The sequence below is a fragment of the Cornus florida genome, unplaced genomic scaffold (genome assembly GCF_030987335.1).
Source record: "Cornus florida cultivar Cherokee Brave unplaced genomic scaffold, ASM3098733v1 CherokeeBrave_3.0.0_Hap2_Chr08, whole genome shotgun sequence".
Lineage (NCBI taxonomy): Eukaryota > Viridiplantae > Streptophyta > Magnoliopsida > Cornales > Cornaceae > Cornus > Cornus florida.
The window spans coordinates 6926846-6950003 of record NW_026775578.1 but is presented as its reverse complement, the minus strand read 5'-3'; the positions used below and the strand labels follow the sequence as shown (position 1 = coordinate 6950003).

General features: G+C 35.1%; 2 protein-coding genes across 2 annotated transcripts; one reads left to right on the top strand and one right to left on the bottom strand.

Annotated features, from left to right (window-relative positions):
• Nucleotides 1-3343: 3343 nt before the first annotated feature.
• On the top strand, nt 3344-10593 carry LOC132269644 (cytochrome b5-like). Its single transcript, XM_059770894.1, has 2 exons — nt 3344-3392; nt 10283-10593. Exons 1-2 carry the CDS (start codon nt 3344-3346, stop codon nt 10591-10593), a joined length of 360 nt encoding a protein of 119 aa, XP_059626877.1.
• Nucleotides 10594-13315: 2722 nt separating this feature from the next.
• Nucleotides 13316-17501, bottom strand: LOC132269130 (BTB/POZ domain-containing protein At5g48800). Its single transcript, XM_059770187.1, has 4 exons — nt 17345-17501; nt 16141-16207; nt 14433-15605; nt 13316-14137 (listed from the first exon to the last, which is right to left on the bottom strand). Exons 1-4 carry the CDS (start codon nt 17407-17409, stop codon nt 13619-13621), a joined length of 1824 nt encoding a protein of 607 aa, XP_059626170.1. The 5' UTR covers nt 17410-17501; the 3' UTR covers nt 13316-13618.
• Between the last annotated feature and the right edge of the window lie 5657 nt (nt 17502-23158).

Sequence of the window (23158 nt, the reverse complement as noted above, 5' to 3'; positions counted from 1 at the left end):
CCTTTCTTTTATTTCAACCACAACAAACTCAATCTAGAAACAAAGACAGTCATGTTTCCCAAAGATCCTTTCATGGATTTTGTCGCCAATTTTGTCATGTCGTGCAATAATGGACAGTATAAGAAGGGAACTAAAATTAGCTTACCTCACATTCCAACTTTGACTTTTCACTCTATCTGACTGCTAGAAGGAACCATGAGAACTTCACCAACAAGAAGTGAGAAAGGTGTACTAAAATTGGTGCATCCAGGCAAGTATGTAGAGATTCACAGAAAATCGATTACTGAGGCAGAAGTCATGAAGAAGAATCCAAGGCACTGTATTGTACGGCCGGATGTGTACTACTATCCATGGATTGTGGTTCGACCTGAATCAGTATTGTGTCCAGGAAGTGTTTTCTACGTTGTTCCTTATTGAGCAATTTATCGCCTGCTAAAAGCCAGAGGCCACCTCGACCAACAAAACCAGTGTCCCAACAATCAGGACCATTATTGCTATCCTGAAGAAACTTAACCTCTTAGGTCATAGGCAGGAATGACAACCATGCACCAGAACCACAACTGGTGCCTTGTGATGCCAGGGGATGGGAGGAGTCCTCAGGAACAAGATTCTGAGTAATGAGCACTGTTATGCAAAGAAAGGCGGCCATTGGAAACTGCAAGAGCTGGTAAATATCTGGGATAACTTGAAGAGACGGTTAGAATATCAAGCAGATTGAATGCAGTGTTTTACAGTATTATATTAGAGCTATGACCCCGAATTTAGTATAGCATGAATGTAAATATCTATGGTGGTGACGAGGTTTTGTTATCTGCAACAGGCATGTAAAAATGTTGCTGTAGTTTTTGAGATAATGTAATCACAGTAATGTTGTAATCTAATTGTCAGTTCAAATGTAAGTGAAATAGTTGTTTTCATGCATGTGATGCATGGGTGTGTACATTAGGTTCAAAGTCTGTTTGCTCTGGATGATGTTTGGGATCTGAAATCCCACCAAAACCCAAGTACAGTCCTCCCAAGCAGCCTCATTAAATTATTGAGTCATCCTGAAATTGGTTTCTTGCAGCAGGCGAAATTGATGTCGCTAAAGCTACACAGTTTTTAGATGCATGACCTCTATTATATTTTATTGCATATATTTTGAAATGATGACCTATGATGCAAAAACCAGGAAAAAAAGTAAATAAAAGAAAAAAAAAAGAGTGAAGAAGAAGATTTAGGAAGATGAAATATATGTATACAATAATAATATTCAGCCCTTATACATATAAGGGCTAAAATAAAAACCTAATCAAACAACTGTCAAAATTGGAATCATGAAGAAACAGGGAAAATCTCAATAATAATAAAATATAGGCTAAATTGCACTCATACTTCTGCAGTCAGGTTTAATTATAAGTAAATGTAAGTAAACATTTGTTATATGTACATGGAGTACGTGGTGCAAGGAACTCATCATGATCTCCATAAATAATACAGCAGCAGAGCTAGTTTGAGCACTTGCGTAAATTCTAAAGTAGGCTGGTAGAACAAAGTATCCTAGGATGATGAAGAGTTAAGTCAGTGTAGGCTTTGACATGTTTCTCAAGCTTGCACAAGTTTCTGTCTGTTCACCTATTTTTTTGACAGAAAACATTGTCTTGAGACATGAAGTTGTTACTGACCACAAATATTCAAGACACTGCTTTATAAGTCACTAATGCTTCTAGTTTCCTTAGGAACTCCACTCAGGTGAATAGTTAGATTCTGCAACTTTTGTGTCCAGCACAAAGTAACTGTTTAAAGCTAATTGGCACTTGCACCAAGAAATGTTATTCAATTCACCGGAGGACTTCTAGCGCAATGGCATGATCTCTCCTCCCCAAAGGTTGAGAGTTCGAGTCCCACTAGGGACATTGTGATCCATGAATAATGAGAGTGTTTGCTTTAACTTCCAAAAAAAAAAAAAAAAAGAAAAAAAAAAAAAAATTTCAATTCTATTATGTAATAGAACAACAACAGACAAACTAATGCTTCATGCACCTCCATTGATTCCCCAAACTTATTTTGAGTGTTTTATAATAATTGAATGCATGAATCACCCCCTCATAAAAAAATAAAAAATAAAAAATAAAAAAATCATACCCTAATCATTGATGATGGAGATCTGAATATCAATTGCTTCCAGGAAGTGTTTTCTATGAAATCATTGTTAGAAATCCTAGTCATGAACAGAAGTATACAGAGATTCCATCTATTCTTTCTTTTTTACTTTTAAATCTCCACTTCTCCTCTTTCTCACTGTTTTTATTCTTTTTCCTTTTCAAAAAGACATAAAAGGTACAGGGACATGTTGGAATGGACAAAAGAGAGGATTCAAGCTGTCAATTCAATGCAGTTTTTGCACAAGAATCACATAGAAAGGTAAGAACAAGATTCCCCAGCCAATGCTCATAGAAACTACCAAAACATATTTAAATGCGACACCAAAAAAGACAAGAGGGTCTTTCTAAGATACTCCACACCTTTCTTGTATTTGAACCAAATTATTTAACCACAACAAACTCGATCTAGAAACAAAGAAAGTCATGTTTCCCAATTATCCTTTCATGGATTTCACCGCTATTTTTGTCACCTTGTGAGATAATGGACAGTATAAGAAGGGAACTAAAATAGGCTTACCTCACATTCCAACAACCTTGACTTTCACTCTATCTGACTGCTAGAACAAACCATGAGAACTTCATCAACAAGAAGTGAGAAAGGTGTCCTAAAATTGGTACATCCAGGCAAGTATGTGGAGATTCACAGAAAGCCGATAACTGCTGCAGAAGTCATGAAGAAGAATCCAAGGCACTGCATTGCGCGGCCTGATGTGTTTAAGTATCCATGGATTGTAGTTCGACCTGAGTCAGTATTGTGTCCAGGAAGTGTTTTTTACATTGTTCCTTATCAAGCAATCTATCGCCTGCTAAAAGCCAGAGGCCTCCTCTACCAACAAAACCAGTGTCTCAACAATCAGGATCATCATTGCTATCCTGAAGAAACTTCACCTCTCAAGTCATGGGCTGGCATGACAACAATGCACCAGACAGTAACTGGTACTTCGTGATGCCAGGTGATGGGAGGAGTCCTCAAGAACAAGATTTCGAGTGATGATAGTCTTAATAAACAATCCGACACTGTCATTGCCTGAGCTGATTGTTACAATGGCATTGTTGTGCAAAGAAAGGCAGCCATTGAAAACTGCAAGAGCTGGTAAATATCTGCAATAACTTGAAGAGATGGTTAGGAAATGAAACACGTTGAACAATGTTTAATTTACTGTATTATATTAGACCTACGATCCCTAATTTAGTATAGCATGAATGTAAATATCTGTGGTGGCGATGAGGTTTTGTCATCTGCAGCAGGCATGTAAAATAGTGGCAATAGTTTTTGAGATAATATAATCAGAGTGATGTTGTAATCTAATCGCCAGTTCAAATGTTAGAGAAATAGTTTTTTTTTATAATCACTAAAATAAAAACCTAATCAAACAACTGTCAAAATTGGAATCATGAAGAAGCGGGGAAAATCTCAATAATAATAAAATATAGGCACTCATACCTCTGTGGTAAGGCTCAATTACAAGTAAATACAAGTTTTGTCGAAACTTACTTAACACACTCTAACATCTCTTATATGTACAAGGAGCGCGTAGTGGAAGGGACTCCTCATGATCTCCATAAATAATACAGCAGAAGAGCTAGTCTGAGTTCTCATCTAAATTCTTAAGTAGGATGGTGAAAAGTTTAAGTGAGTGTAGGCTTTGACGTGTTTCTCAAGCTTGCATGAGTTTGTCTGTTCGCTTGCTTTTTCTACAAATAACATGGTCTTGATACATGAAGTTGTTGGTGACCACAACTATTCAAGACCTTGCTCTTATAAGCCAAACTACTGCTTCTAATTTCCTTAGGAACTCCATTCAGGTGAAATATTTTTCTTAGAAAATTTGGATGGAAGTTGTTTGTGCAACCTTTGTGCAACGCAAAGTAACTGTTTAAAGCTGCTCGGCACTTTCCCAAGAAATGTGATTCAATTCACCAAATGGCCTTTGGCACAAGCGTATGCTCTCTACTCTCCAAAGGGATGATTGAGAGTTCGAGTGCCACTAGGAACATATTGTGATTCGTGAACAATGGGGGTGTGATTGCTTCAACTTTCGGGAAAAAAAAAATGTTATTCAATTCACTTTTGTAATATAACAACAGCAGACAAGCTAATGCATCATATATCTCCATTGATTCCCCAACTAATTTATAGTATTTTATAATAATAGAATGCCCTGAATGCATGAATCACACTCATGAAAATAAATAACAAATATAAAAAATCACACCCTAATCATTGATGATGAAGATCTGAGAATTGCTTCAAGGGAGTGTTTTTCTATGAAATCATAGTTAGAAATCTTTGTCGTGAACAGAAGTGTAGATACAGAGTCAATCTATTCTTTCTTTCTTTTTTACTTTTCTAATCGCCACTTCTCCTCTTTCTCACTGTTTTTATTGTTGATCCTTTTCAAAAAGTACATAAAAAGCACAGGGACATGTTGGAATGGACACAAGAGAGGATTTAATTTGAGCCAATGAGTATAATTTTTGCACTAGTATCACATAGAAAGATCAGAACAAGATTTCCGCAGCTAGTGCTCATAGAAATTACCATAGCATATTCAAATGTGACACCATAAAAAGACAAAGGGACTTCCTAAGATACTCCATACGTTTCTTGCATTTAAACCAAATTATTCAACCACAACAAACTTCATGTATAAACAAAGACAGTTATGTTTCTCGATGATCCTTTCGTGGATTTCACCGCCATTTTTGTCATCTCTTGATATAATGGACAGTATAAGAAGGAAAAATAGGCTTAAGTACCTTACATTCCCACCTTGACCTTTTCACTCTATCTGACTGCTACAACAAACCATGAGAATTTCAACAACAAGAAGTGAGAAAGGTGTACTAAAATTGGTGCATCCAGGCAAGTATGTGGAGATTCACAGAAAGCCGATAACTGCTGCAGAAGTCATGAAGAAGAATCCAAGGCACTGCGTTGCGCGGCCAGATGTGTTCAAGTATCCATGGATTGTGGTTCGACCTGAATCAGTATTGTGTCCAGGAAGTGTTTTTTACATTGTTCCTTATCGAGCAATCTATCGCCTGCTAAAAGACAGAGGACTCCTCGACAAACAAAACCAGTGTCCAAAGAATCAGGACCATGATTGCTATCCTGAAGAAACTTCACCTCTAAGGTCATGGGCTGGGATGACAACCATGCACCAGAGCCATAACTGGTGCATTGTGATGGAAGGGGATGGGAGGAGTCCTCAGGACCAAGACTCCGAGTGATGAGCATTGTTATGCAAAGAAAGAAGGCCACTGGAAACTGCAAGAGCTGGTAAATATCTGGAATAACTTGAAGAGATGGTTAGAAAATGAAACAGACTGAATGCAGTTTTTTACTGTATTATATTTGAGCTATGACCCCTAATTTAGTATAGGATGAATGTAAATATCGGTGATGCTAACAAGGTTTTGTTATCGGCAACAGGCATGTAAAAAAGTGGAAATAGTTGTTGAGATAAATATAATCACAGTGATGTTGTAATCTAATTGCCAGTTTAAATGTTAGTGATATATATGTTTTCATGTATGTGATGCATGGGTGTCTATTTTAAGTTCAAAGTTTGTTTGCTTTGGATGATGTTTGGGATCTAAAATCCCACCAAAACCAAGTACAGTCCTCCCAAGCAGCCTCACAACAACCAGGACAGTCCTCCTTCAGTTCTTAGTTACCCTGTTAATATTAGGCTTGGCCGTAGGCCTCTGTTAATCTTAGGGACTAGGGAGTGACAATCTCCAAGAGCATTGAAATCCAATCCATAATAAAATTATATTAGTCATCTTTTTTGTGCCTTGGTGAAAACTACCTCAATCTTATTACTTTTGTAGTTTGTGCATTAGTTAATTTGACTACCAAGGGATATAGTCTAGTGGTATCTGTTCAACCTTCGAAAGTGAGAGGTGAGTTACTGGCCAAGGGAAAAAAAAAAAAAAAAAAAAAAATCATGAACTTGGATCCATAAAGACCCCATACGTGGCTGAATGCACTGGTTAAACAAGCTCTGTTCTCATTTGATGTCTTCCTAATGCTTTGATAAAAAATAAAAAATGTTTTCCTAATGAATAACTTGCAGCAAGACATGATGCTGGCGTGAGCTTGAAAGAATTCCACTCTTAGAGGAACCTTACTTTCTGCATGTTGGATAAATCAAAATTGGAGCAGGTTCAATGCTATTAGTCTGTAAGCCTAAAACTACCCGTCCCTTCTTTCTTTACATGCTTAACTTCAGGGGTTCAATGTAGGTTTCAGCAAAACTTACATCTACGTATCAAGGACGTCCATATTTACATGTCCAAATAGACTACTTTAACCAATTTTTTCTGTTAGAAATGTAGCTACAAAATATAACTAATTTTAGGTTCCATATCTATAACTTAAGATTGTCAAATCATGATGAACATCAAAATCATACAAAAATCGCTCACATGCATATATGGGATTCATTTAAATTATTTTGCTAAATGGGCAAATTAGATGCGATTTATATGTCGTACAGTGAGTATTCATGCAACACAACTTGATCAATAATGCAACAAAGTGAGTATTCATGCAACACCACTTAATCAATGACCAGGATAATAAAAATTCAAATAAAAATTCAAATTCAAAACGAACTAATTGGCTTTCCAAAGAATCTCGAAGGACAACCAGACAAGAGCAGGCCTGACCAAGCAAATTAAGAAAATGCAAATAAATTAGCTTACAAAATATCCGATTCAATAAAATTCAAGGTTGATGTACAATGTTGGGACAATGAGAGAGGAAAAATTAGTAGACTTGTGTTTTGACAGAAGAAAGGTTACAATAATTTATAAAACCTAAACACTAGAAAAGAGAGACACATTAAGGTCACTGGAATCACCAAAATGACTATAACAATAGCAATGCAAGCACAGCGATACAGATTACAGAGGGAAAGGAATTTGCTTAATTAACACACCAACATGAAATCAATTCCTAACATCAAAGAATGAGATAAATATGAATGAGAGCCAGTTGGAAAGAATGACTTGATACTCCCATCATCTAAGCTGAATATGCCCAAATCACTACAACCTTTTTTGGACCACCATCATATAGGGATGATATATTCCACAAACTTTCATCTGCAACATGCCAGTGGCCTAGCGGTATCAAGCTTCTACCTCTCAAAGATAAGAAATTTGAGCCTCAATGTGGAAGTGTTAGTACCAACTAGGAGAAAAAAAAAAACTTTCATCTGTAAAATAAATGCAGTTTCGTTGGTAACGTCATACAACCGGCCATTGTAAATGGTGGCTCCCAAGATCCGTCCAAGTCTGATCCCCCAATCTACAAAACAAAGCAGGCTGCCATCCACAGAAGTCATATATAATCACTACTTTAAATAAAGGAACCGTGTCCGAGAAATCTAGGGTTCAGTTTTTTTTGGCTGGTCTCTCCACTCCAGGAGTATTAATTAACATGTTTACAAAAGTAGTGATTATATATTATCTTCTTTAACATGTTTACGTAAGAAATTTTCTTATATCAAGTTCTACACCCTTTGAAACTTATTGGCAGAAATTGTGCTCGTGTTTGATTGATTCATATTGGAATTTTTTTATTTCAATATTTTAATTCCCTTTGTTTCCAATAAATAGATTTTTTACCCTAAAAAATTGATAATGTTATTTTAGAAAAACTTTAAATAGGGAGCAAAGTAATTTTGTTGAATTAGAAAAGAAGAAATGTGGGTTTTGCAATTGAATTGTTAAATCGTAATTTAAGTTCTTAAGTATACACTTTTATTGTAACTTAACTGTGTAACCATATTTAACATTTTGGGAAAGTTAACCATACCTAACTATGTAACCAAGAACATAGTGAGTGTCATATAAAAACATTATTTAGTTACCGATGTCCTCCTAATTTTTTATTTTTTAATTTATTTTTGCAAGATGTCATCCTAATTAGCAGACGCAAAAAAAAAAATATACAAATAAATATGGACTTGTCAAATTTCATATCATTTATATACTTCGAATTGGGCAGCTTTTCTAAAAAGGGAATAATAATTATAATAATAATTTGTAATAGCAACGATTATATCAAAATCTTATCCACGGAGGAATCAAGTCTGATTGATTTGGTGATGCAAGTGATGAATTGTCATTGGATTGTTGATGTTTAACCACTTGATTGATGCAAGATAAAGGTGTGAAATCAAGAACAAGTAAACAGAGACGGTGCAATTCATCTATATATATGTATGATAGTATGTTGTATTATGTACTTTTTACCTACTAATAAAACTTTTTTTTGAATAAGTTTCATTATATATTTCTTTATTTATATATTCATAACAAATAATAATAATTTAAAATAATTATACATAAGTCAATGGGTCAGGTGTGGGTAAACCCGCACATCATGGCCCCGATGCCTTACATCTTGAAATTAATTTATCTAAGTGGAATAATTGTTGGAGACTCAAATGATGGGAGCAAATGATGAGCTATTGAGCCGTTTATGATCTTCCCAAACTGGCCCACTTTTCACCCCTAAACTTTTAATGAAAAATATTAATGGAATTTTTACATTAAACGCAAAAACTACGGAAATATACAATTTTATTCATTTTCGTTGCCTTGTGAAGCAATTGTTTATGGGATGGCATGTGGTTGGGCATCTATATAATAATTGAATGCATGAATCACTTTCATGAAAAATAAATACAAGTACATGAATAACGCCCATGATGGAGATCTGAGTATTGCTTCCAGGGAGTGTTTTTCTATGAAATCGTTGTTAGAAATCTTTGTCGTGAACAAAACTATAATCACAGAGAGATTACTATTCCTTCTTTTTTAAATCCCCACTTCTCTTCTCTCTCTCTCTCTATAATTACAGGGACATGTTGGAATGGACAAAACAGAGGATTCAAGTTGTCAATTCAATGCATTTTTTGCACATAGAAAGATCAGAACAACAATCCCCAACCAATGCTCATAGAAATTATCATACAAAATTCAAACGCCACACCATAAATAAAAGACAATGAGTCTTTCTATGATACTCCACACCTTCCTTTTATTTGAACCACAACAAACTCCATCCAGAAACAAAGACAGTCATGTTTCCCAAAGATTCTTTCATGGATTTCATCGCCAATTTTGAAACCTCGTGAGACAATAGACAGTATAAGAAGGGAACTAAAATACGCTTACCGCACATTCCAACCTTAGACTTTTCACTCTATCTGACTGCTGCCACAACAAACCATGAGAACTTCACCAACAAGAAGTGAGAAAGGTGTACTAAAATTGGTGCATCCAGGCAAGTATGTGGAGATTCACAGAAAGCCCATAACTGCTGCAGAAGTCATGAAGAAGAATCCAAGGCACTGCGTTGCGCGGCCTGATGTGTTCAAGTATCCATGGATTGTGGTTCGACCTGAATCAGTATTGTGTCCAGGAAGTGTTTTTTTCATTGTTCCTTATCGAGCAATCTATCGCCTGTTAAAAGCCAGAGGACTCCTCGACCAACAAAACCAGTGTCCAAAGAATCAGGACCATTATTGCTATCCCGAAGAAATTAACTTCACCTCTAAGGTCATGGGCTGGGATGACAACCATGCACCAGAGCCATAACTGGTGCATTGTGATGGCAGGGGATGGGAGGAGTCCTCAGGTACAAGACTCCGAGGGATGAGCATTGTTTTGCAAAGAAAGAAGGCCATTGGAAACAGCAAGAGCTGGTAAATATATGGCAAAGAGACGGTTAGAAATGACAAGAGACTGCAGTACGTGTAGTGTGTTTTACTGTTTTACATTCGAGCCATGACCCCTAATTTAGTACAGCATGACTGTAAATATCGGTACAACAGCAGGCATGTAAAAATGTGGCAATAGTTTCTGAGAAAATATAATCATAGTGATGTTGTAATCTAGTTGACAGTTTAAATGTTATTAATATATATGTACGTTTCCATGTATGGGATGTATGGGTGTCTACATTAAGTTCAAAGTCAGTTCGATTCAGATGATGTTTGGGATCTGAAACTGTCAACCAAATATTGTTTCTTAACATATGTTTGGAATATGAATTGGAGCTAACTAACGATGCACACATAATTCCCTTGACGTTGTTAATGCTAAATCTTTTGCAGGAAAGAATGAAACTGATGATTTGGAGGATGTCTGCCACAGTAGCAATGCAAGGGCAATGACTGATGAATTCTATGCGAGTGACATAAATACATCTAGCATCCCTACCAAAACCAAGTGCAGTCCTCCCAAGCAGCCTCACTACAACCTGGACAAAACCATCGAGCTCGTTGTCAAGCTCCTTCGGTTCTTAGTTCCCCTGATCATACTGGGCATAGCCGTTGGCATCCGTTTCTATACTAGATCATCATCTCAGGGAGTGAGAATCTACAGGGGCATTGAAATCCAATCTATAATAAACTTATATTGGTGAACAAAGGCCTTCATTCTTGTTTTTACTGCCTATGAAGACTTCCAATTCTGGGATAGGAAGAATAAATAGTTGTACCCAAAAATCTCAATAATCAATATGCATCAGAGATGTATAAGTCAATTTATCAATCCCATATATATATAGATATAAGCAATAATATATAACTACCAAATATGGAGTCATGAAAAAACAATGAAAATCTCAATAATAATAAAATACAGGGTGAATTTCACCAATAGAGGTAGGTAGATGTTAGTTGTATTGAAACTTAAACTAACGTCTATTTTTTTTCTGCGTGAAATGTCATTCTTCCCCTTCTCTCTTTATGCGCCAAACTTCAAGCGTGTCAGTGTAGGTTTCAGCAAAATTTACATCTACTTGTATTTAGACTTTACCTCAAAGGGTATCAATGTAATTTACCAAATTTTAAAATAAATTAAAAAATTATTCTTTGCGTCTAGGCCTATTGTAAGTTACATGGAGCACATTGTTATGATCTCCATGAATGATAAAGCAAAAGAGCTAATTTGAGCTCTTGTGTAATTCTGAAGTAGGCTCTTGTAACAAAGTATCCTAGGATGGTGATATTCAAGACATTGCTTTATAAGCCAAACTACTGCTTCTAGTTTCCTTAGGAACTCCATTCAGAAATATCTACAGGAAATTATGATCTAGGTGAAAATTTTCTTACAGATTTGGATGGAAATTGTTTCTGCAACCTTTTTCCAGCACAAAGTAACTGTTTAAAGCTAACTGGCACTTCTCAAGAAATGTTATTCAATTCAACAATCAGAGCCTTATGTCAAGCTTTGAGCAATTTCATCATCTACATGAACATTAAATTTTGTCATAGAGCAACACAAGACAAACTAATTGCATCGTATATCTCCATTGATTCCCCAACTTATTTTTGTTGTTATGTAACAAGTGAATTAACAAACATTTGATGAGAACAAAGTTATCGAAACTTTTCAACCGCGATCGACATAGAGTTCAAACTAGAAAAAAGACAAGTGGATCCCACATGCGGGTCTCACTATGCCAATAGTTGTGGTTTAGACCGTCTAAGAAGTTGTCATACAACGTTGGCTAGTGTAACACTACTCCTTAAATAATAGAAAAGGGACACGTTGGAATGGACACAAGAGAGGATTCAATTTCTCAATTCAATACAATTTTTGCACTCATATCACATAGAAAGATCAGAACAATATTCCCCAGCCAGTGCTCATAGAAATTACCGTAGCATATTCAAATGCAACACCATAAAAGACAAAGGGTCTGTCTAAGATGACTACACACCTATCTTGTGTTTAAACAAAAGTATCCAACCATAACAAACTCTAGAAATAAAGATAGCTATGTTACCCAAAGATCCTTTCATGGAGTTCACCGCCATTTTTGTCATCTCATGAGATAATAGACAGTATAAGAAGGGAATTAAAATAAGCTTACCTCACATTCCCAACTTCACATTTCACTCCATCTGACTGCTAGAACAAACCATGAAAGCTTCACCAACAAGAAGTGAGAAAGGTGTACTAAAATTGGTGCATCCAGGCAAGTATGTGGAGATTCACAGAAAACCGATAACTGCTGCAGAAATCATGAAGGAGAATCCGAGGCACTGCATTGCGCGGCCTGATGTGTTTAAGTATCCATGGATTGTGGTTCGGCCTGAGTCAGTATTGTGTCCAGGAAGTGTTTTTTACATTGTTCCTTATCGAGCAATCTATCGCCTGCTAAAAGCCAGAGGGCTCCTTGACCAACCTTCTTGGCAACAAAACCAGTTTCCAAAGAATGAGGACCATCATTGCTATCCTAATGAAACTTCACCTCTAAAGTCATGGCCTGGGAATTGGGATGACAACCATCCACCAGAACCATAACTGGTGCCTTGTGATGTCACAATATGGGACGAGTCCTCAGGAACAAGACTCTGACTGATAAGAGTTTCAGTAAAACAACCCCACACAGTCAGGCCTGAGTTGATTGTTACGAACAAAAATATTCGCCAAGAATATTAGCTCAACAATCTTCTCCGGGTCTTGTAAATATTGTATGTTTCTAGAATACTCTAGCAGGAGAGTTAATTTCCTTTTATATTTGGAGAGTTGGTGAATATATATATGCGTCTCTTGTACAAAAGATCGTTATCAATGGAGGCCGAATCCCCCCTGTGGAGGGGATCTTGTGCTTTAGTTCTATGTACCTTTACATTTATATGCCTATATGAGGTAACAGGTTTACTGCCCAAAGGGTTTTAGTATTATTCATTTACCTACTTATAATGCCGATTATCTAAAGGGTTTGCAGCAAGCAAGTTTTGATTGAGAATTTCAACAATCCTATACATGTATTTATACCATAATAAAAAAAAAAAATAGGATTAAAAATCTTTTGCACCGAGAATTATTTCGAATTCAGGACTTGACTGGGGCATTGTTATGCAAAGAAACAGGACCATTGGAAACTGCAATAGCTGGTAAATATTGGGAATAATTTGAAGAGATGGTTAGAAAATGATAAGATGTTACGACAAACACATATATTATTATTGTGGGATTTCTTTTAGGAGAAACCAAACTAAAAGAAAGAGAGGTATTTCATGAATCACTTGGATAGTAGTTGCAACTTACAAGTGAAAAATGAGTGCCATAACTAGGCTGTAAGATCAATGAAATTTTTTTCACATATCAAGGATATTATCAAAGACCAAAACAACAAGAAAAAAAATCCAGTAGTATAGGTAGCATCAACCGTCAATCTCTTCTTTAACATGTTTACATAAGAAATTTTCTTATATCAAGTTATACCCTTTGAAAACCATCATCTGCAAGAAAAAGCTCATTCCTTTCTATCACTAATGCAACGAACCACAACTCATATACAAGGTGGGAGGAAGAAAACAAGAAGGGAGAAAAAAGAAAGAAACAAAGATCACCAAAAAGCATGACTCATTGTTACTCAACAGAAGCAGTTAAACGAATCCGAGTAACATGAAATACCTAAAAAACATGCTTGTTCACGTTCTTTCGGTTACCTTAGAATCGGTTTTTTGTGAATGCTTTGAGGGAGAACTTGATCCCCTTGATGAACTGTGCCCAAAAAAGTTCAGCTTGCCAATTTTCTTTGAAAAAGAGCTCATAAATTTATGAGAACTGGACTTCTCCATGTCTCTCTTCATGCAAACATGTTCTTTCTCTAGATCATTTAGTCTCATTCGCAACCGAGCTAGCTCAAGTTTCAGCTCCCTATTTTCTCGCCTCAGTGATGCATAGTTGTCTCGGGGAGACATTGCAGCACTTAGTGCACCACTGCTGATCCTCCATGACTGGTGCATTGGCTTGTGTTCTTCCTCGGGGTAAGAACAGAATAAGGCATTTCGGAGCCTTAACTGCTCAAAATATAGCACTTGGACCATTGATTGAAGAGGAAGGCGTTCATTTTGTGCCGCATGTGCACCGGCTTCTTGTGAGAGCTTTTGAAAATCAATCAGTTTACAGAGCTTCTTCCTGTCTGGATCTGATAAACCCTGATGCGCCTACATTTTGTATTAAAAAGGAAACAGTCAGGAAAAGAAAATAGCAATGGTCAGCACACAGGATCCTTGTTTGGTTTTGGTCAATCTTGTGCCTTTTTAAAAGGAAAACCAAAAAAAAAAAAAGAATTTAAAAAAAAAGAATAACAAGTTTAAAGAAACAATTAGAAAATCAGTTTATTGTCAACTTTATTTTTAACCAATTATCTCCAATCCCTCCCTCCAAAATTAGCCAGCACCAAATCACATAATAGTCTCATCTAGAAAAATCTCACAAGAAAAGATATGTAGAACGTACTTTGAGGTAAATATCAATGGCTCGATACAACCCATCATGAATAGTACGTGCGTGTGATGGTAAAGTTTCTGCAATTGCTATGAACTTAGTGAGCTTGAGATTTGCATCAGGTGCAATTTCAGCAAGGTAATTGTCTACCAACTTTGAAACTTTGAACAATGCAGTCTGGGAGGGTGAATGAGGACTATCAGATTCAAAGACTGAGGCATCTTCCATATCGTCTTCACTATCATCTTGTTGGGAAAAATTAACCAAAATTCTATGAACCGTATCAACATCAAATAAAGTATCACCAGCGTGGCGGAAGGAGGGGACCAAAAGATCATCTAGAGAAGCTATATCCAACTGCGACCCAATCCGCCTCTCAAGATCAAGCCTACAAGCAACCGTGCAATCAAGCATCACAGCACTTCGCAAAAGCCCGAAGAGAAAATTGATGGGAACAGCAAGTTTCTCAACAGGCAGAAGGCTAACAATTGTCTCAACCACAAGTCTTTCATGTCCACTTGAACCAGCAACCAAATCAATTTTCGGTTGGCTAGATGGATTCCATAAGCTGGATTTCTTAGCCAACTCCTTTTCAGCATAATTCATGAGTGATGCACCGATACTCTCAGGCCGGACTCCGCGACATTTCATCGCCGTTATGACTCTTTGATACAAATCAATCCGAAGAACAGAGAGATCTTCTATCCACCAGTCCCCATCACATTTGGCTTGGCGGGTCATGTGAAGTCTTCCTGAGCTGCTGTACTCCAAGCGTGAGAAGCTTGAAGCAATTTGCTCTACGCAGGCTTTGGACGCTATTGCATCAATACATCGGCTAACTATTTTTAGCTCATCGGCTAGAGGGAGTAGGTTCTCACATTGTTGCAAGACTTCAACGCACATTTCAAGGTTCTTGCACACAACAATATCAAGATACTCTTCAGCACGTGGACCAAGATTATTCTTTGAAAACTCCTCAGTCATTTCGAGGTAATCAGATACACAACATAACTGAGCAACATTTGCAGATATTATCTCAAAGTCAATACCATAGCAGAATTTGGCTGCCAACTCAAATGACTGGGCACCTCCAGGTAGACCAAGAAGCTCTATTCTTGAAATATCAGAGTCCCTGTGTTCTGCTACCAATTTCCGGATTCGCCCACTCCGAGAGACCAGAGGGAACTGCTAATAACAATTAAAATATAATCAGAAGTTACTGCTAAAACAATGAAAATGTGTTCTCTCTAAATTGCCTAAACAGTCTTATATTGTATACATTATTGCCTAAATGAAATTTGTCTGTAGAAGAATTTAAATTCATGCATACTTGACCCCAGAAATGAAAGTGAATATTTTTTCACTGTTACAGCCATCATTATGTTCATCAGAGTGCAGTGTTTTACTTCACTTAACATTTCAGAACATGAGTTGTTTATCTATTATGGCGACACCACCATATTCACCACAGATTAAATGGCAATCTGTTGATATTTTAAAAAATCACTAATTTCATATATATGAGAAAAAATAAATATTCAAGGACAACTGAACTCTTTAAATGCATTTGAAGGCACACATATTCTGATATTCATCTCATATATATCATAGAACACGTAAGCAACCACTCAATTTTCACAGGACAGTAAAATGTCATATCAAAAAAAAAGTTTTTTTCTGTTAGAAAATAACAAATTCATTATACAGAATGTTAAATTACCTTATGCAATGCAAATGATCCTCCATTCACCTCTATTGTAATATCGCTAGGAACATCCCGGAATATCCTGCAAAAGATCAGCAACCAATGACCAGCATAAAACACACTAGCAATTATTACAATAATTAACATGGAAATGGAAAATCAGAAAAATCAGTGCTTAGCTTTTTGGATGCTACCTAATATCAACAATTAGAAGGGCAAATGCACAAGAATTTTTTTTTTGCCAAACTGAAGCAAAGATTGTGAGATCAATAATCTCATTTTACATAGAAAATTTTAAAAGTCAATTGACAGTTAATAAAATCAAAAGTTCCCACTAATTTTAACATGCCCAAACAACAACAGAAAAAGAGAACAAACAGAAGAAAACAAAAACAAGGAAAGAAAAAAAGAAAGAAAAAAGATGCAGTTATACCAAATAACTATTTAAGAATGAGTCAAAGAAAGAAAGACAGGGCACTGGTGAATTGGGCCTGAAGCTCCTTGGGCGAAAAGAAAAAAAAAAAAACAAAACAAAACCAAATTAATATTGTTTGCATCTAATTCCGCTGTTCTATATGTTATAGAATTCATCATATTATGTGAGATCAGGCCAGTGTAACTCCAACATCTCACATATTTTGCAGTCAACACTAGCATCGACATGTTAACCGAACCGAACACTAAAATTTTAAAAATCTTAAGCTAAATACGATGTAATTTAGCTTCAAGATGCTTTCACCAAGCACGGAGGGATTACACGCATGATACTTTCGGCTACACACTCGATCAAACTTAAAACACAGGAAGGTCCAATGATCGAGTTTCCCTCTAGAATATATTGACAAACATCAATGATGCTAAATTAAAACTGCAGCCCTCACCCCAACAAAGTAATTAAACAAAACACAAAGTAAGCACATTAAACAAGTAGAAACCTTAAATAAATGCAAACCATAAACACATTTTCTCTTTACAAATAAAAAGAGCTCAAGGACCAAGTACAAGGCCCAAGAAGAGATATTCAAATACCCATTAGAGGGATAAGCGGAAAGTATAAGTTAACAAAAATAGAACCAAACAAACACACCAACAAAAGACATCATCACATAAAAAATATATATATATACAGTAAAACACATAAAAACAGTAACAAGATGATCTAAAATTAATGAATTGGATCAGAATTTAAAGGCATAGTTGAAGTAACAAATTAACAAACCATTCGTTGCATCGCTGCTGCCGCGAACACTTGGCCAGAGACAGCTGCTGCTGCTGTTTGTCCATGGGCAGAGGAAAGTGAAATTTCTAGAGAGAGAAAAGATGATAGTAGTGGGTTTAAGGAAGAGGAGTGGTACTGGGGAAAGGGACAGAGACCCAGATGGAGATGTTGGTGATAGTAGAGTACATTGGCCATTTTTGTCAAACGCGTGGTGTTCAAAGCATAGATTGCAATCGTCCAAAGCAACAGAGCTCTCTGGTGGGTCATGCTCGTGCCTCCGCTTTTATTTCAAATATATACATACATATACATATATGTATATATGTGTGTATATAATATTATATGATTACAGTCTATAACTAGTGAATAGAGTGAGTATTTTTGCTGATAAAGAGCCGCAAAGAAAGGACGGGTTTGTAACTTTCTTCATAAGAAAGTCAAGACTTCTCAATAAGAACAGGAAAAAGAGGGGAAAAGCGGGAAAAAAGGTAGTTATTGGTGTTGACATATTTTACTCTTTGTCCCTTCAACTAATCATTATGCTTCTGTTCCCTTTATTTTACGGCTATTTACATGGCTACCCTATATTTTTTCATTAAAGGGTGTCTGTTTTTCAAAATCCGAAATTTAAATAATAATAATAAGAATTTATATATTCAACGACTCGGTCTCCTTAGAATTGAAATACTATGATTTGACAGATAACCCAAATCCTTGGAGAACCGTATTAATTCAATTATTTGAGTGTTGGTTGTGATCAAATTAGATCGTTTAGATGGAAGGCATTGAGCACTTGAATTGAATATTATCTAACTTCTTGTCACATTCAAGTTGCATCCTTACATTCATGCAAGACTATTAAATATTTTTTACATGTTGTTAAATAGTTCAGGATAACGCAAGTGTGTGTGATTATCTTTTGTGTATTTTTTTTGTTTTTTGTCGAGAGTTTTAGTGATACCAATCAACTCAATTAAGTGGGAATGAATTTAGTGTATAATCAGATTGTCCCCACTGATATTTTTTATCTATTATTTTAGTATTAATACTAGTAATTTTTCTCTTTTTTAAAATTATATATCTATTAAATTTTAATATTGCTATTGTTCTCCTTGAACAATTTCCTGAGTCTATCATGCAAATAGGTAAACTTTAAAATATGAATTGGCCAGTTAGATCAATGCAAGTTTATAAGTAAACCATGTCCTTCTCCATTGTTTTTGTTTTCTAAATTTAATACTATTATAGTAATAAATTTTTTTGGAACCATGTGGTGTGTGCCATGTCCTCCCTTTACAATGGTGGAGTGGGCTTTGGAATGCTAAAACAGAACTTTATGCAACTGTGCTTGAGCTGGTCTTTTCAAAGTCGGTGTTGGATTTAATTTGTTAAAAGGTTGGTGCTTTGAAAGGATAAGGTGTAGAAATTTGGATCATTTTTGAACTGCAGAGGTGGCAACTTCAATAAACAAGGATGAAGTGGGGAAACTGTAACTAAAAAGATTTTAGGGATCAGATCAGATTTTTTATTTTTTTGGTAGATATTACTAATAGTGTGCCGGGCATACCAGGTCATTAGTATGCCCGATCAATGAAAATTAATACAGTATTGGTTGAGAGCAGTTTACAAAGAATAGATATCTAATGCGTTCGGTGCACCGTGCATTAGGCTAATTAGAACTGTACGTAATTTGTACGTGCCCGTGCCGGGCATACTAGGTCATTAGTATGCCCAATCAATGAAAATTAATACAGTCTTGATTGAGAGCAGTTTACAAAGAATAGATATCTAATGCGTTCGGTGCACCATGCATTAGGCGTGTGTTGTGCACGCATGGCTCTAATTAATCCGGTGCACGATATACTAGCCACACCGAATACCTACTCGTTTTCAGAAGTATGTGAAATTAATTTCATATGATAATGTATTTTCATTGATTAGACATACCAATGACATGTTTGACGAGAATATATTCAGTGTGCTCGGTATACTCTGCATCGAATCATCAAACTTGTCCGTCCTAGCGCATGTTGTATACAAATGACACTAATATACTCGATGCACCGAACACACCGAATACTTTATCATGTGTGAAGCACAATATAACTTCGTGTAAATAGGGATATATTAGATGAGAATTACTCTTTTATGTTTCATTTTTTAAAAATTTTGTGCTTATAAATGCACTTTTCACTTTGAAGATGCAAACAAAAAAAAATTCAAAAAGGAGATAGCACACCCCAATAATAGGAGTTGGGAGAGTGACAGTGGCCACTTTATGATAATTTTATACTATGATTGCCCACCCACCTCTGGTGGGGTCATTTTGGATTATACCTTTGGTGGGTCAAATGTACCCTACTCTCTCATTATAATGAAAGTTACACAATCATAACATTTGATATAATTATCTTCCCACCACCACCACTACTATTCCTTTTCATGCATCTAAATGAGAACAAAAAAATTTGTTCCTAAGTCAAAGTCTTTTAGATGACATTATCATAAAAAAAATAATAATAAAAATAAAAATAAAAAAGAAAAAGAAAAAAGACATGCATGGAAGGTAGACCCAAGTCCCAACTTCCAACAGCTACTTAATGTGTAGTTTGTACATGTACATGCATACATACACACACACAAATATATATATATATATATATATCGAAAAATTGGATTGCTTCAAAATCAAATGTCCTTGATTTCTTTATACTGTGCTAGTACTCATCAAACCGACAAATTTGTCTTTAGAGATTGTAAATTCAATACAAAGTCCTAAGTTTTTTAACTACTTGATATTGTTTTCTTTTGTTTTTTTGTGGTCTTTTTATCTTTTGCAGTAAATACAATGGACTAGACATTTCACATCAATTATAGAGTGAGGGGTTTGTGTCGTCCCATATTAACGTGATTTGACATAATTGCTAAAAGATAAAATGTAACATATTTTTTTTTTTTTTTGTGAAATTATAATAATCAACTACCTAACAATAATATTTAAAAAGTCTGTAAATTATGATAAAGAGTTAGGCTATTTAAATGTGAGAGAGTGGATCCCACCAAATAATGTCAGGTCTTACGATCAAATATTAATGGAGATTTTTGAATTTCACATCTTTGATATTGTCAAAATATGTTGATTTTTCTCCTATTGTTTTAAGGTGGCAAATGCAAAGTTTTTTCTCACTCATATCTAGCTCTTAAGATTGTTTTTCTCTTAAATTAAGTAAACAAATAAAATTCTATAAAATACCTTACCATATGGACAAAAAAATAAAATAAAATAATTTTTTTGAAAAGACAAATAATAATAATAATAATAATGAGGACACTTTACATGAGATAAAGTAATAGTAAAAATTTGAGGTAGAGTATGGATCTTTTGCGATACAGTACCCCCAATGTTATTCTCACACCAAGGAAAAGATCTCACATGCATGAATGAAGAAATTTGTCCGATGGAGCACCTGTGGTTGGTTTGAGTTGTTGGGAACCGTTAGATCTACTTTGACAAGGATGTGGTTCTTTTATTGGACGGTGATAAAATGATTTTTTTTTCTTTATTTATTTTGGTAAAGATGATGATAAAAAGGATTGTCTCATCATTGGGACATTCACCAGTAAATTGCCAATGCATTTTCGAAAGATTTGGAATGTCAAGGCATCCGATGTAGGTTACACTCCCTTTTTTCATGGCTTTTTGAGATAATTTTGGCATTTGAGAAAATTAACTATTCATCTAATCAAGTGACGCACTGTGGGGTTGTTCCTTGTTAATGAAGCCCTGAAAATTAGTAGTATTTGTTTCGCTTTAACCAGTGATGATAGGCAATGCGAAAAAGTACTGAACGTGATGTACTGCACAATTTGAATTTTCATTTTTTTTCTTGCAAAAATTTAATTCACTTTGTATAAAATACTGACAATTATAAGAATTCTATTCTTTTTTTGAGTTAATAACAATAGTCAATTAATTCATTTGTTTAATTGTAAAGTTATTATTTTGCTTCTTGTAAGTTAGAAGTTTTTTTTTTTTTTTTTTAATGGTTCTGTTTGTTTGGATCTAAAATATTTTTTATTTTTTAGTGTTTGATTGTAGTAAAATATTTACAAAGAAAAAAAAAATAAAATCTAAGAAAAATAACTTATCTATTAAATTTTGACAAACCATTTTACACATCCTGCTTAATGGATTCGACATCAATTTCAACCTAAATTTTTATAAAATACCAAAATATAAAAAGTTATTTACTTAAAAAATTATTTTTCATAAAAAAAAAAATTTACGTCAAAATAAACGGCCTAAATCACATTTACAAAGCTTCCGGTAGAAAAAATTTTGGTTATGAACTATAAGGCAATTCTAAAAATCTTGACAGTTGACAAACTACTATCGAACAGGAAAAACAAAAAAAAAAAAAAAAAAAAAATTATAATAATACTGTAATAAAACTTGTATCATTTCAGAGATAATAAAAAATCAAAAGATCATTACAAATGTTATCTAAAAGTGTACTGGTGTTACAAGGAAAGTTTGTTTCTGATCTTGGATGGAAAAAGTTATGAATATAAATGAGTGAGTATATAATACTGTTTAATAATTTAAGTTTTTGGATAAATGGGTAAACACCTACCTATTATAAAGCCAGACTCAATTCTTGATTTAGTATCACGCCAAGCGTTCGACTCGAAAGGTTCGAGTAGGTAAGCTGACCTAACCATAACGAGGGCGTTGCGAGTTCAGGTGGGGAAGAATGCTACAACGAAGAGCTGTCCCACATCAAATTCAGATTAAAAAATATATATATAACTATAAATAGATAAGTATATAACACTATTTAAAAATTTAAACTTTTGGATAAATGAGTAAATTTAGAATTAGCCAATATACTATCAAGTGTTGTTTGTGATGATTCTCTTGTTAGAAGTTAGCGACATGGGGTTGTCAAGTGCTGCAAAAGTTGGGTCAGCTTAATGCAGTTTTGAAGTTGGGTCAAGCTTGGAGAAAGATCAGAACTTTTGAACAGGCCTAGCTCACTCTCATATGATTTCAATTTTGGCCACGGTACTGGAGGCCCATAACACATTACAAAACCCTCATGATGCCCAATAACTTCTCCACACTCACACACACGCCAAGTATTAATTCTTTGATGCAACACAACTCACAAATATTTACATTATCGGGATTATATCGTTTCAACAAACCACAATTCGACAAGTTACGGGGTGGCGGTTTGAGATTGACTGAGATCATATATTCTCAAACTATATAAAAATTTGGGGACTCATATAGTTCAAGATGTTGGACTCTATACAATTAGGTATTCATTTTATTTTTAAAGGTATAGATAAATTGCAGTCAGACCTCTCAAGTTTTGATTGAAGACATGTAGTTATAATTTAGGCGATTTTAGGATAATGACACCCCCTCACGATTGGTAAATTGAACATGCACACCCCAAATCAAGGTAAAAATACCCTATTACCATTTGACTTATGAATTGACTTATTTAAATTATGAATTTATCATATTAACATTCTCAAAACATTTTAATAAACAAAATTAATCTCTTCATTTTCAAGCCACAAAATATGATGAAGAGGTTAGGATTCTTTGGAGCCTTGTATGTTCTGGTCACCGAATTCGAGTTTGTATCGAATTATTGTTAACGATTTTTTAAGAGGTTTAGTAATTGTGATGAGAGAGAGAGAGAGAGAGAGAGGACTTTTGATTGGTATTTGATGGAAATACATGATTTCTACAAGTTTGGTACACTCGTGAAAGCTCATTTGTTCTTCTTTCCTTTTTTT